General features: G+C 36.8%; 1 protein-coding gene across 2 annotated transcripts in view; it reads left to right on the top strand.

The window, feature by feature from the left end:
- The window catches only part of LOC109421957 (putative fatty acyl-CoA reductase CG5065), a 74,169-nt gene that overhangs the window by 31,772 nt on the left and 26,713 nt on the right, over positions 1-15,684 (top strand). For both annotated transcript variants that reach the window (XM_062851732.1, XM_062851733.1), the window contains 2 exons: positions 10,647-10,730; positions 10,786-10,902. In XM_062851732.1, coding sequence (XP_062707716.1) covers positions 10,653-10,730; positions 10,786-10,902 — 195 coding nt within the window. In that variant the 5' untranslated portion in view covers positions 10,647-10,652. The remainder of the gene's footprint in view (positions 1-10,646; positions 10,731-10,785; positions 10,903-15,684) is intronic.

The raw sequence follows: 15,684 nt of genomic DNA, 5'->3' as shown, positions 1-15,684 counted from the left end.
AAATGTAATTGATCGAAACCGACCATCTCAGAAACACATGTTGTAGAGTAGACGCATTGCGGCAACTTCAATTAGGTGGTAATCTGCAGCGCAACGCCTAAGTAAACAAAAAGGAGTCACTGATCAATCAACAGCTTATATATGCACGATGCTCAGATTGATGCACCTATGAATGGCACGTGTTTTGCCAACGAAGAAGGTCAATAAGCAGCCGCAAAATTGAAAATGTTGAGTATGATTCGTGAGCGCCACAAGGTGCAGACAGTGAAGCGAACTGTTCACTCCCGCCGAGACAAATAACTTGAAACCATTGCACAATGAAATTCAGCTGGGCATTTGGCAGAGTTCCAGCATCTTGTAATTGAAGAGCAACTTTGCGGCAAGTGTGTTGTTCTCTTATGCAATTTGCAGTTTGTCGATTACACAATAAGAGTTATTGAGTATTTCACCGTTGGTAATTAATTCTATCAAGCTGACGGAGATCCGGCAAAAGTGTTTTTCGATACAATTTCAGTAAAACGATAATTAGACGATTGGATTGTACCATAACATCTTTTAACACTAGTCTGACGTTTCTCCGATTTCAGTAGCACAAGCACCAGTACAAGTAGTGTCGGATTCGTCGCGATGAATCTGAGATGCCCTCTGCAAGTTGGGGGTCGTACACAAATTACGTCACGCTATCAGGAGGGGGGGGGGGTTGCAGAGCGTGACCACCCATACAAAAAATATTGTGGTCCCATACAAAAAGTGTGACATAGGGGGGGTTGAAAAATGTCGATTTTTGCGTGACATAATTTGTGGCGGTTTGTTTTGTTGTAAAGGCAACAATAGAGTTAATAAACTATAGAGGACGAATGTCGCTGCTGTTCCCTTTGTTCTCGTTCGCATACATCCCGGGTATCTATCTGTCAAACTGCATACTTTTTCGCTTTGACACTTATATCCCTCCCTATCTTCGCCAGCAAGAAATGTTGCGGTGGCGACACCAGCAACATTCTTCCTCTATAGTTTATTACCTCTATTAAGGCAACTTAAAATAAAAATGAGTTTGCATTCCCATAGGCCTTAACAGCGCCGCAGTGCTGCCGCCTGGCGGAAGTCGTATGGCAAACGTGAGAAAAAACGAGACAAAACACGTTTGTTTATACTTCTTCACGCACACGATGATAGATACAAATGAGTGAGTGCATTTTTGCTGCCGTCAGAGCCAATTGAAGCAATAAAATTCACAAACGGATCAGCTAATCAGCATGGTTTATGCTCGGTCATCTGCTTGTGTTATGAAAATAAACTTTAAAAGTAGTCAAATATTAATGAGCTGGAGAGAAATTGGGTTGTTTAGTGAATAAAATTTGCTATTTTCTATCGCCTAATCGAAAGAGCTAATTTTTATGAGTATTACGTGATTTTATTGCGATTCAATTCCTTTGTTTTGATGGTTAAATAAACAAAACAAATTTAACTTCCGTGGATAGAATGACAGTTCAATCGATAAAATGACAGTTCGTCTCAAACAAAAAAAATCCCCATACAAACATTAAATGCATTTTAAAAAGATTGTGCGATATTTGCCAGAAAACCATTCGCCAGAATGCCATTGGCCAGAAAGACATTTGCCAGAAAATACCATTTCCCAGAAAACCGTTTGCCAGAAAGTACCATTTCCCAGAAAATCATTTGCCAGAATGTACCATTTCCCAGAAATTTTCCAAAGTTCTCAATCCAGAAGTGTTTCCAATCTAATGATAATTTAAAACAATCTTTTTGAAAAGTAAATCGTGTTTTTTTATTTGTTTGGGATCGATTAGCCCACGATAGGGGAATTCAGTTATTTTGGACAGATCGTTACGCGTATATATTTTGGACATTTACGGCAAAATCAAATGGAAGTGTCCAAAATATATACGCGAAACGGTCTGCCCAAATTACCAGAATCACCCTAACCCTAATGTAAAATTTTGTTTATGGTCAGTTTTGTATACGAAAGTTAAAAAATAATTGGTGCTGATGTAGGAGCAAACAAGAAATAGTTTAATAGTAACTTTTAAAGAAAAGGCTATTGTTTGATGAAGGGCAAATCACTCTGAAACAAAAAAAAATATGTGAACTCAGACCTTTCAAACTTCACAATACATTTAAACTGTTATGTTATTTAATTATTCTATTGCGCACAACAGCTTATTTCTTTGATTAGATCATTTCCACAAATTATCTTGTGGACAAGTTGATCATGATGTGGATCCAATTGATGAAATATTATTTTAACGGAATTTGATCAATGCTCATCAAAAATTTTCCTTTCTTCAATACATAGGATGTTCTTCCCAACTTTTACTGATATGGAATTTTTGGATTTACTTATATTTTTCAAAGATTCCCTTCTTTCAATTGAAATTAATTTTTTAGGCTTATTTTTGATAATAACAATGACCTGATCACTTTAAATAACAATTTTTGTGCCGAACAGCTAAATTACCCGGAATTGTTGATCACACACTTAAGTCAATAGAATACCATAACAAAAACCTTTTCGAAGCAACGAGTAAAATACACAGAAATAATAACTTCAGCGACGGTTTTATACTATACGGTTTTAACTATACCGCTGTGACTGTCACTGTCCGAAAACTACAAGCTTGAATGTACCATTAGGCCGAATATCACTTGATCAAATGCTATAAAAAGCTTGTTCTTGAGGAAATTTATTCTAATAATTCCAGCACAGTTTGTTCCTTCTTTTAACCATCTGCTGTTCTTTCTAGATGAATTTCTTACTTTATTTGCGCCAATTTTAACCAATATATTCCCTTATAACGGTGTAACATGTGAGCTTAACATATTTGGGCTTATGGTATTATGGCTAATGGCGCTCCGGCTACTGTTATAGAATCTTAATATCAATGATGTTAGAGCATTCGGCTGAAGGCCGTTGGGTCGAATGTCATTTGATAGCAGCTCATTAGGTCAAAAAGTTATTTTGCCGAATGGCCATAGTTTTTTCGTTTTCCCTTTTATACTGTTAAAATAATACATAGTTGAAATTGGAGCTACTGTATTTTACCCATGAATCTTTCCTTCTTTTAAATATAGGAACAATAAACGGGTTTCAGATCTGTTATTTTTTCAATAATTAAACTATTAGTTCCGCAATACCAATATTGCTGTATGGTTCTAATATAATCAACTATTTATGCCGAAAACTAGTCTTACAATGAAACTAGAAAGAACAGCCTGTGTTTAGAAGAAGGTAAATTAATTATTAAATAATTTTGAACTAGAGAGAATAGTTTCATTGTAGAAAAATAGTTTTTTGCACCGAAACCGTTGATGTTCAACTAGTGAACTTTGCCTTCTTTTAAACATAGGCTGTTCTTCTTAGTTAGGAAGACTAGATTTTGACATTGATTACATTACATTGATTGTTGATTGCGGAAAAACAATAAGGCAATATTAATATTGTAGAAGTATCAGCTAAATATTGGAAAACCGAACAAATTTAAGAAACCGTTCCGATTTCTGTTCCATAATCACTGAATTGCGATTCGTGATCATCATTTCTACCCATTGGTTATTCGGCCTAATGGACTTAGGTCAGCAGTATTTTTGCCATACCAGATGTTTGTGGACCTATGCACTTCTAACCTAGTCACATCGAAGTCTCGCGCTTAGTATCACACAGTAGAGACGAACCAGCCAAGGGCTGAAAGTCTCTTTAATAAAGACAAATCAATCAAAGTATCATACAGGCGTATCTGCAATGATGGATTTCTCTTCATAGATTTTCTCTTTGCTCAATAACTACCGGTAAATCATTTCCAGCTGTTTTCGTTGTTCTAGCCCTAGTCGTCCTTTATCGGAGCAAACCAAGAGATCATCCTAGCAGTAAACATATTGAATTAATGTAAAAGATTGAAACTGACGACATTTTTTATGTTAATGGACTGAAATATATCCACCAAATTCTCACAATTGCATCTTTAGTTTAAATTAATTCTTAGAAAATGGAGAAAATTTCTATTTGCCCGAAAGTACCATTTGCCAGAATGTACCAATTCCCAGAATTTAATATTTCATATTAAATTCTGGGGATTGGTACATTCTGGCAAATGGTACTTTCGGGCAAATAGTATTCTGGCAAATGGTACATTCTGGCAAGTGGTTTTCTGGCGTTTGGCATTCTGGCGAATGGTTTTCTGGCGAACGGTTTTCTGGCAAATATCGCACAATCTTTTAAAAATAGTTCCCGACCACCAAAAATGATGAAATTTTGGATTTCGACTAATTTTTGGACGAAGATTCCGATTATGAAATAATCTGGACACCCCTAAACAACCCAATTCAACAAGATGTAATCAAAACCAATCTAGAGTGCAGTGCTAAGATAAAAGCAAAATAGTTATCAAATTTGAATGGCAGTACAACACAACGTTTGCCGAGATATGGGAGGTATGCATTTCAAACGGAATCGCTCAAGTAATTTTCGTTCAGTGCATTATTTTTCCGTGATCGGAATGGTCAAGAAATTTAACATAGCAAGCCCCATTTGATTTGACATTTCGTTTCAGCTCCGTACTTGGATCCGGAATAAAGTGACGCTTTATTATTTCTTGAGCGATTCCTTGCCTGAATTTTCCACGCATCGAGATAGGCCAAGAAATTTCTTGCGATCAGCGTACTACCCAATTGCTAGTAGGTATTAAGTTTTTTTTAGCTGAATCCATGTTTTTAGAAAATCGATTCTTTCAAAGTAGGGACTCAGATTAGCTGGATGAATATGTCACGGCCTATATTTACTTTGTATTCTATACTGAAAACTATTAGTTTAAACGTGAAGCTTTAATATTTTTTTTCACACATTGTTACTTTGTCCATACACTGAAATAATTATAAGAGCCAATTCCATCAGACGCTACACATACATTTTACCTCTAGTCTGACACGTTCACTTCAAATGAATCGTTATACGTATCATATCATAAACAGTTCCGATTGAAAAGCCTTCTAATGAAACTAAATGACACTTGCGCATATCGGAGTTATATGCACATAACACGATCGATACATCAGCTGTGCATATAACTTTGGCCGGGTGGAAAAGCAACATTGGCAGATAAAGTGGAGCACGTTTTGCAGAATTCCACTTTTCCAGTAACTGAGCTTCGTGGTCGTGCGCCTAGCGGCGTCGATCATTTAGGTGTTGTGAGTTCGATTCCCGCTCCAGCCGAGGAAACTTTTATTTTAAATGTGAAGGATATTATTGGAGTTGCATATATAGTTTATTGCATTGCTAACTGGACTGCGACAAAGTGCGGAATCTCAAATAAAAGTGCGATATTGCATCAAATCGTTCCGGTGTCTTCACCGCACTTATTCATCTCGAGGTAATGAATAAGTGCGGTGAAGACACCGGAACGATCTGACGCAAAATCGCACTTTTATTTGAGATTCCGCACTTCGTCGTCGCACTTATAACCGCGCAATGCGCAATACATTGGCGCACTCTGCCCGCATGATAGAAGCAAAATGCATTACATATAACAGTATCATGGCGACCTGAGAACCTGAGGGCCCATATTTTTTTTTTTTTTTTTATTCCTTGTTGGGTATATAAGTCACTGCGACCTGTTTTTAGATCTATTGTGACAGGCGGTAAACGCACGGGTATTCAGCATGACCATGCTGAGGGTGACGGGTTCGATTCCCGGTCGGTCCAGGATCTTTTCGTAAAGGAAATTTCCTTGACTTCCTTGGGCATAGAGTATCTTCGTGCCTGCCACACGATATACGCATGCAAAATGGTCATTGGCAGAGGAAGCTCTCAGTTAATAACTGTGGAAGTGCTCATAGAACACTAAGCTGAGAAGCAGGCTTTGTCCCAATGAGGACGTTACGCCAAGAAGAGAGAGAGAGAGAGAGAGAGAGAGAGAGAGGCGACCTGAGAATCATACCACATACGTCGCATATAACTCTCACTTCCCATTTTCAAGATTAGATTCATATGATATTCCAATAGTGCAGTAATATATGATAGACATACCGTAAAACGGGGTATCATTGATCAGCGGGGTAACATTGATCGGCTTGACCGACCTGATGAAATGTCCAAACAAGCATTTTACATTGAATCAGTTTCTGTTAACGAATGGTATATCGTAATCTGATGTTATTTAGCTATTAAATGGCATGTTATTATTGAAAATTTAATTTCATAAACATTGAAATAAATCGATTTTTCCATAACTGTGTTTCGTAACGCAATGAGATACATGGTTAAACATTTATGCATGGCATGAATACTAGATACAATATGAAGTTCGAAATCACTGTATTTCTTCAATATGATATCCTAGAGTTGGATTTAATGAACGAAACTTTTATAAAAATGTTCTTTTTCAGTAAAATATACGATTTATTAAAAGTAGGCTATCAAATCCTTAAGCCATTGCCTACCTTTAGGGGTTATTCGCGGTTTGGAGGATCTTAATCTTAAAATAACTCAAAAAGTACATAACTTGTAAGAATTTGGACAACATATTCGAAATCAGCGACTCCGAATTTAGTAAGTAAGGGTATTTTCAACATAAACGAACATTGATCACTAACATGATCAATGTTACCCCAAATCAACAAAATCAAAAATTAGTTTAAAAAGTCTATTTAAACATGTTTAAAAGTTTTACAATACTTTTTCGAGTAGCTTAACACATAATCAGAGGGCCAGTACTTGTTTTAAAAATATAAAACATGTAACATTTTCATTAATAAGAGAATTATTCAAGAAAGATCGAAAATTCTGATCAATGTTACCCCGGATTACGGTATACAGTATCGGACAATAAAAATGCACCAAAGCCGTTTTCCCATACAAATTAGTCAACTTTGGATTGTCATATCTTAGTTATGTCTCAACCGGTTGTTTTCATTTTTCTGTGACGAACTACAAAACATTTCAATTTTCAAAAACTATTGAAAAAGTTCGATGATAACTATTGTTACAAAAGTTACAGATAGGTTGAATTTGCACTAAGACAAAAAATTGCGTAGCTTAAAATGCTGAAGTCAGATAGCTATGGTGTCTTCAGCAAATTTATTGGTCATCACACAGGAAACACATTTGCCGAAGACACCATAGTGATTTGACTTGAGCATTTTTGGCTACATAATTTTTTGTCTTGGTGCATTTTTATTGTCAAAATTCAACCTATCTGTAACTTTTGTAAGTTATTACTGAACTTTTCCAATAGTTTTTGAAAAATTAAATGTTTTGTAGTTCGTCACAGAAAAAAAGAAACAATCGTTTGAGACATAACTGAGATATGACAATCCAAACTTGACTAGTTTGTATGTGAAAACGGCTTTGGTGCGTTTTTATTGCCCGATACTGTAACTGTGATCGGGAAAGTTGGCTCAGCGTAAATAACTTATCTGGAGTGGACCTGGTGTGTGGTTGAAGCGCATGCATTTTACGCCGAGGGTCAGGGATCGAATTTCAATCCCGACAAACTCACAAAATGTGAGTTCCTCATACGAAATAGTAACAAAGCGTGGGCTCCGAAATGAACTAACCTAGAACTGAAAATCTCACTAATATAGATAAAAAAGGATAACTTCAGAATACCATATTCATAATTTTGCCTCGTTACCCATCATTTTTGTAGCACACAAACGTTGGCAAAACTGTGGGGTTCAAATCAGAAAATGCTCACCGGTCTGGAACAAGCTATTCATTGTGCTAATCTACTGAAATTGTTCTTATTATGGCTACACTTGACTTTTCATTTTTCACAACGTGTGGTAAATATCTAATTCATGATGCCGGCCGCTATAAACCAGAGATCACCAAACTGCGGCCCGCGAAATGATGTTGAAATATGACTCGCTGAAAGATAACTAAAATTTAACTTTTACAATAATTAAGAATCCTCTAATACTAAATACGTTTTTTTACCTAAGGAGAAATTCAGAATATAATTTGAATGTTCTTAAAATTCATAATCAGTTTTGTTCTTCACGATATGTGCAGAAGTTTACCTATAATTCCGAAAACTTGGATGTCTAATGCTTATGTTAGTAGCGCAATATTTAATTTGTATTTGAAAAATATTATTCAAACCAAAATGAACTTTTTTGTTTTCCTTTTTTATATAACTTCGTTGTTCCTCGTCTATATCTCGCCCACGTACTCGATATAGGGAATAAGCTTGCATCCTATTTATTAGTACTATTTTTCCCTGAACGTCGTTTTCCTGAACGCCGTTTTCCGTATTTCGTTTCTTCAAATGGTGTTTTTTTCCGAATGGCATATGTTTCTCAACCATCTCCAATGCACCCTTCTTCATTAAAAAGGCTGTTCTTTTGAGTTATATTGCTCCTCTGACTTACATAAAGCTGGCTTATGAATAACGCTAATCTTGCTCCCTCTTATCATTGAAGCTTGTTTTTTATATCACTATATTGTTCCGAACTAGAAAGCAAGGCACACTCTTTTCGGGGAAACGGGTCATTTGAACAACTGACGTTGGAAGTATTGGATCGTTTAGAGAACAACACTTCATTGAAGTTCTATTGAAAATAGTTCAAAATGAACTCTTGAATATCTTGCGGCCCACAGTCTTACAGCAAAATTCAATTTTGGCCCGCATAGACATTAAGGCTGAGGACCACTGATGTAAGCTAACGAACCATGTAAGTTGTACATCCATGAAAAGGGTAATAAGCTGAACATACCTAATTTTCATCAATATGTGAACATTGCTGTTTTACCACTTCATTGTGCACAGCAGAGTAGGACAATACATCCATAGTTTTTACTGGCAATGTCGAGTTAACCCGATCGAATTCAGTTGTCGATAACCAAGAACAAATCCGATATCGAACGATTGGGGTTGGTTCATTCCTTCAATGTCATCATGCATTTAGGTTAATCAAAAAACAATAACGTTTAGGTGTCAAGTCACAACAGAATCTGTCATAGATTTATGATCGTTTCGTTTGGTCTCTTGTATTTCGTACAACACGTTGAAAAAATCTCGGTTTTTGTAATCAGCATTAGCGTAATGCTGACGGAGGGGGCCCACCGCGCGAGTTACGGAAGGTTAAGAGAAAATTTGCCTATACAGATTTGTTATTACATAGCAGCAAACACGATTGTAGGGCAACGATATTCTTGCGTTACAGTCTAAGTAGAATTGATCCTGTTTCTCAGTTCAAAGGCCCATGAATACTTTTATATCTGAGTTTTATTTTTGCCAATATAGAGACGAGTGGAGCGATAAATTTCAAGACCACTTTTTTCGATTAGCCACCATCCAAAGATTGATGCCCTTAAAAATCATTCAAATTAATGAGCCACGCTATGAATAAAACACATTTTGGTTCACAAAATGCACGCACATTCTTTGTTCTCCAAAATGAATTCATTACTATCTACTCTACCAGTGCATAAATTACACATGAAGGAAATTTCCAATACTAACCTCCATTGAAAATCTTTGCGGAAAATCTGTTGCTGTAGTGCACCAAACTGCCATGCCGTTTGCTGTGACCTTCATTTATTTTCTTCGTCTGCGATCATGCATGTCCATTTCGCATCTAGGTATGGTCCGCGTGCAAGCGTTGGGAAATTTTTGCTCTTTTGCGAAGCTTGCGTAGCTTCACTTTGACTTTCATACACGGTAGACCTCCACGGAGGCGGTTAAATTTGATGGACAGAACAGAAGAGTTATAATTACCTACAATGTGGCAGCTCCACCACCAAGATTTTTACAAATATAATGGTACTTGTGGTGGAGTGTAGACGGCTCTCTATGGGTATGAACGATGTGTAAATCAATTATTAATTACTAATTCACTGCCTATAGGTAACTGTGGGGTCAAATTTTACAATTTCAGAGGAAGCATTCATAAATGACGTAGCTTATTATCATATCTCGGTGCTATTCACTTTACGCCAACCGCAATTTCTCAATTGACTTTCAAAAAATTAAACTGCAAAGGAATGTAAGTGACCATTTTGTCGATTTTGAGCTGACCATATTAAAAAGTTCTTCAGAATTCAAGCTTTCAGGAACTTAATAAAGATTATTTTTACGATGATTAGAAAAATTACAATAAATCGAAGAAAATTTGGTCGATTTTGAAACTTCATACATTTTGTATGGGATGAAAAATTGATGATAAACTTTAAGCCTCATTTACTGGAAAAAGTGTTTTTGCCTCTTAACTGATTTGTGTAAGATAGTTAGTTAATTGCATGCCCCAACCACTCACGAAAAAAAATCAGCTCAATATTACATCTAGACCTCAATGAAATTGCGGTGGGACTTAATTATATTTTTTGTTGATTTTTACTTTTTTTATGCCTGGAATCGTAAAAGCGTACATGCAAGATTTTTTTTTTCACGATGAAAAAAAATTATCATTGTGAGAGTATTTAACCGAGTAATTTAACTTTTAAATTTAATTTAAATTTAATTGTGTCATACCTATCCGACAGCAAATGGCTGTATCATAAATTATTATTGCACGCCGAAAATATCGCTGCCATTCCTCCGTGTAATAGGAATTCCGACTGTAGCTTTTTGGAAGGTGGATTGAACATCATTCTAAACTCTAACGGATATTCTCATATTTTATTTTTGCAGCTCAAAATGTCTCTAACACCAGTTCAAAAATGGTACGCTGGGAAGACAATATTTGTTACAGGTGGTTCAGGATTTATGGGAAAGGTAAGAGGCATTAAGAATTTTAATAACACCCACAGTTCATAAAGTTTTCCAATAGGTTCTGCTGGAAAAGCTTTTGTACGCCTGCTCCGAAATACGTACGATTTATGTATTGATTCGTCCAAAGCGTGGAAAGGTACCCCAAGCGCGCCTTGAAGAGTGGTTCAAGCTGCCGGTAAGTACAACTTGCTTTTTTTTGTTATAATTAAGCTGCCGAAGCCAGAACCTGCTTTCATTAGACATGAAATGAAGGGCACCCTTGCAAGGTGAGACCGTTTGAAAACTTGATCCATGCGGTGTTTAGCTCTTTGAATCCATAATCATACCATAGCGTGGCAGCATAAAATATTTATAGATGGTGGATATTGGATCTGAAGTTCATTATAGAGTTACAGACGTTAATTTATTTGTATTTACTAGTAAGGATTACCATTTAAATCCTACATTTTTTGCATCGACAAAAATATTCATTGGAAATGATCATTTCCATCAGATTCTTCGTGCTTCCCGGTAGTTGAATGGGAACACTCACGTGTTCCATCACACGAACATGAACACGAAATTAAAATCAAGCAAGCCGTGCTATAACCATCACAGGTTTTCATGCTCTTGTCATGGAAACTCGGGAGCAAACAATTGCATGATGATTCATAATGCAACCGAAATAAGCTGCATTATAAACCATAATGCAACTGTTTGGTTTAGTGAGGAAAAGTAGGCCGTAGTGACACTAAAATGACTAGTATAAAATAGAAATTACAGTGTCAAGTTGCAAAACAGTTATTTATGAAACAAGTTGCAAAATGATGATTTTTTCAGCACGAGTCGCTCATTTATCCAACGAGACTTGCTGAGTTTTGCAACGAGTTGTATACATTTTTGTTTTGTAATTACGAAAATAACAGGTATCAGTATAATCTTTTCTCGCTACACAAACATTATGCATCAGAAGGAACCACATGCGCGCATCCAAGCTGGTCGGCGCAGTTTGTTATTTGATCAGGTAGGCTATGGCACGGGGGTAAATCTTCGTCACGAAAAGCACTGCTTGTTTGATAGCTCAACGCTAGCGAACTACACGGTCAGAAAATTCACTCATTTTGGAGCTAAAGTGGGACAACTCAAAAATGAGTAATTTTTTTTCCAGCGATAGCGGCCCAAGTGCGAAAATCTCATCAGTTTAAGTCGTATAATATTCTTGCTGATGTAAAGAATATAATACGGCCTAAATTGGTTGGATTTTTACACTTGGGCCTGCGCTATCGATGGAAATGCAATTTACTCATTTTTTGAGCTGTTCCAGTTTAGCTCAGTTTTGTGTGAATCTTATTCATTTTAGAGTAACATTTTCTTAGCGTGTAGGGAATTCCAAAACTAAAATTGAATGGCCACCCTGCTGGTGGTGGAAGTCAAGCTTTTTCCTACAGCGAGCATAGAGAGACGACGTAGCACGATTTGATGACTTTTTATTTTCCCATGGAAATTCATTCCAATCTAGTTCTCTAAGTGACAATTTCACGACTTCCACCTCGAAACTTCAAATTTGTTCGAAGATACACATCTGTTCTGTGCTATGGTGTAGCCTACGATCGAGCTTGCATTGTCAAACAGTTCTCTAGTTTAGCTGATCCAAACATCTGCTTTTTAATAGTTTTATGTACGTTTACAAAATGTTCTACCGAGTTGTAAAAGAACTTATTCGGAGCAAGTTTGCAGAAGAAACCATTATTCTATCTCTTATAATTCCTAACTTATATTTTTTTAAAAGAATAATGTTAGGGTGATCTATGAAATTCAGTTTTCTTGAAATAACTTTTAACCCATTCGTTTCTCGTAAAAACTTTGTTCTGAGCACTTCTAGAACTATCAATGACGCATAAAGACGAGTTAAATCTGCTTGAATTGTATCGTTTTCCACATGAAAATCAGTTTTTATTCAATATAATTTTATGCGTTGATTTTTTCGCTATACTTTGTTGTGAGCACTTTCAGAGCATCCATCTCACAATATTGTCGAAGACGCCGAGTTTGTATCTCATCGATTTTAAGAGTTACAACTGATTTTCTATGTAAAAAAACTGTATTTTCAAAAATCAATAAAAAGCTTCAAACAAAAAAGGTACTCACACTTTTTTCACCATCAATAGAACAGAGTACGATCTTTTCAATGCAATTCGGCGGTTGAAAATTTATTTGCTCCTTTTTGAAAAAAAGTGATTTTTTGAAAAAAAAAAGCCAATATCTTTTTATTTATGAGCGATAGAAAATTGACCTGTTTGCAAAAAATATGCGTCATTGATAGTTCTAAAAGTGCTCGGAACAAAGTTTTTACGAGAAACGAATGGATTAAAAGTTATTGCAAGAAAACTGAATTTCATGGATCACCTTAACATGATTCTTTTAAAAAAATATAAGTTAGGAACCATAAGAGATAGAATAATGGTTTCTTCGGCAAACTTGCTCCGAATAAGTTCTTTTACAACTTTGTAGATTATTTTGTAAACGTACATAAAACTATTAAAAAGCAGTTGTTTGGATCAGCTAAACTAGAGGGACCACCCTAATCTCACAATGATGAGAAAAAAGGTCGAAAAATATGAAGAAACTTTCCCAAAGACACCATGTATCTAAAACTTAAGGTTTAGGCACAAACATTTTTGTGTTCGTAAATGCGGCTCTGGACCCATTGTGCAATGTATTGTTTGATTATCCTGGTATTAAAAATAGCCTTTTTTGGTAGGTGGTATTGAGTCGGCGACAAAAATACCTCAACAAGTTATTGGTTTGGTATTGAGGGCTGCTTGAGGTGTAATGCAATTATGGAAAAAACACCATTTGTATGGAAAAATTGTCGGTTATTATTGAGGTATTGCAATACCTGATGTCATTATTCACGTGGAATTCGTGGAATACACACCAATTATCATCTCAGGTATTTTAATTCTTATTAGCTGTCCTGGCAAACGTTGTCTTGCCAAGCTGTGGTGGTTTGACAACTGTTGAGCCTGAAACATCACACCATGAATATGAATCGAACCATGCAAGAGTCATCCTGATCGGTTCAGCCGTTCGTGAGTTTTGTTGCCTCAAAGGGACTTCAAACTCATTTTTATATATATAGACTAGCTGTCCCGGCAAACGTCGTACTGCTTGCCTACTTTGTTTTTTGACATACAGCTCCATAGGGACGTCCCCGGCGAAGTCATCTGTATGGGAGCCCCCCGTTCCAGAGACCGGAGAGGTCTCACACCTAGCTAAGAACCTTCCCCGGTCTCCGAAATACCCACATACAAAATTTCACTCCGATCGGTTCAGTAGTTTTCGAATGCACAGTGGTCAGACAGACAGACATACAGACAGACAGACAGAAATTTATTTTTATATGTATAGAAGATATAGATAGATATAGATGTAGGGCTACCTAATACCTTGTTCAGGTTGTAGGTATTGGGTTTTGCATACCTGAGTCCGTGTGGTATTCTGCAGCTATTTTCTTCTGCACGGGTACCCAATTTGTCGGCTCCGTTATGCTTGGTGGCGCATGAGCCTAAAATAAACGTTTAAGTAAAAAAAAAAATACCCAATTTGTCAAGAAATGGGTAAGAGCAGGATGCAACTTTGAACAATTTCAATCTGTTCCACTGAACAAAACTGTTGTTGCTATCATCTTTTTAGCTTCGGCTCAAACCTAAAAATATGCACAGAATTTCTGGTTACGCCACATACATATTTTAGTTTATATACCGCATTTAGTTCACCACTGGACTGCGAACTGCGACCTTATAAGTGCGAAAACGTAAATAAAAGTGCGCGATTGCATCAAATCAGGTTGATGTCTTCGGCGCACTATTTCTTCAATCTATGGTGAACAAGTGCCCTGAAGCAAAGATGCATTTGAACGTGTTCTGTTCATGTTCTGTTCAAGAGTTATGCTCACGTGAGCCGTGTTCATGTTCAAACTTTTCAGGTGCCTGATCAACGTGCACTTCGTAGCTAGTAGCAACATGTAGCAACACATTGCTACCATAGGCACCCGTAGGTGTCATTTTGTGTCTTTTAGTTATTCTCCCTACCAAACCGTGAAAAAGCAATTTAGATATAAAAATGAAATGATTAGTCCCTGCAGGTCCCTGCCTGTCTAATGCATTCAAAAGTTGTCACGGTTTTATAGATTATCATTTGTGAATGTCTTCATGGGCCCAACTCTCTAAAAAAGGTTTTTTTTATATGAAAAGAATTCATTGATTACAGCCATTTTAGTTGCTGTCGATGCTGTTACTTACGTTTTGCTCGACGATATTTTCCTCAATGAAATTGAAACAGAATGGATTTGAGTCCCATATATCAATTGACTATTCGGAAAATATCCGAGCATTTGCGGCCTATAATGCGTTGGCCCTGTGGGAGCAACCTACGGGGACTTGCGCTTCAAAAAATGTAAATGAATAAAAGACTCTCCTCATTAACCCAGCCAGATCCCGTTTAGGCCTGGACATCTACATATCTAAATTCAACGATATTATGGCGTGGATCCTTGCGAGGTTTTCACTACATTATGCCGTGGCTCTGACAGATCCAGCTGAGCTAATGAGAAGCACGGTATTATATCATTGGAAAGGACTTGAGGACCTGGTCCCGTCCTGGCGTAATGAAAATATTTAGCCCAGATCTTTTACGGAACGATAACTAAGGGTTTAAAAGCATTGCAAAATGATTTTCTCATCGATAGCCCCGACTTCCAAATTTCCAGTCCAGTCAAAACGCATTTGACCTGTCAAAATTTGAACACCGCTCCGTGTTCAATCTAGTAATCAAGATTGTGTTCAAAATGTTGAACATGATCTTGAGAGCTCAAAGGGAACAATTTTGGCACGCTCACCGAACATGAGCGTTCAAAATGCATCTCTGGAAGACACCGAGTTGATTCGATGCTATCGCGCACTTTTATTAGCGTTTT

Source organism: Aedes albopictus, chromosome 2, assembly GCF_035046485.1.
Source record: "Aedes albopictus strain Foshan chromosome 2, AalbF5, whole genome shotgun sequence".
Lineage (NCBI taxonomy): Eukaryota > Metazoa > Arthropoda > Insecta > Diptera > Culicidae > Aedes > Aedes albopictus.
The sequence above is the reverse complement of the archived record's forward strand: the minus strand, read 5'-3'. Positions and strand labels throughout refer to the sequence as shown.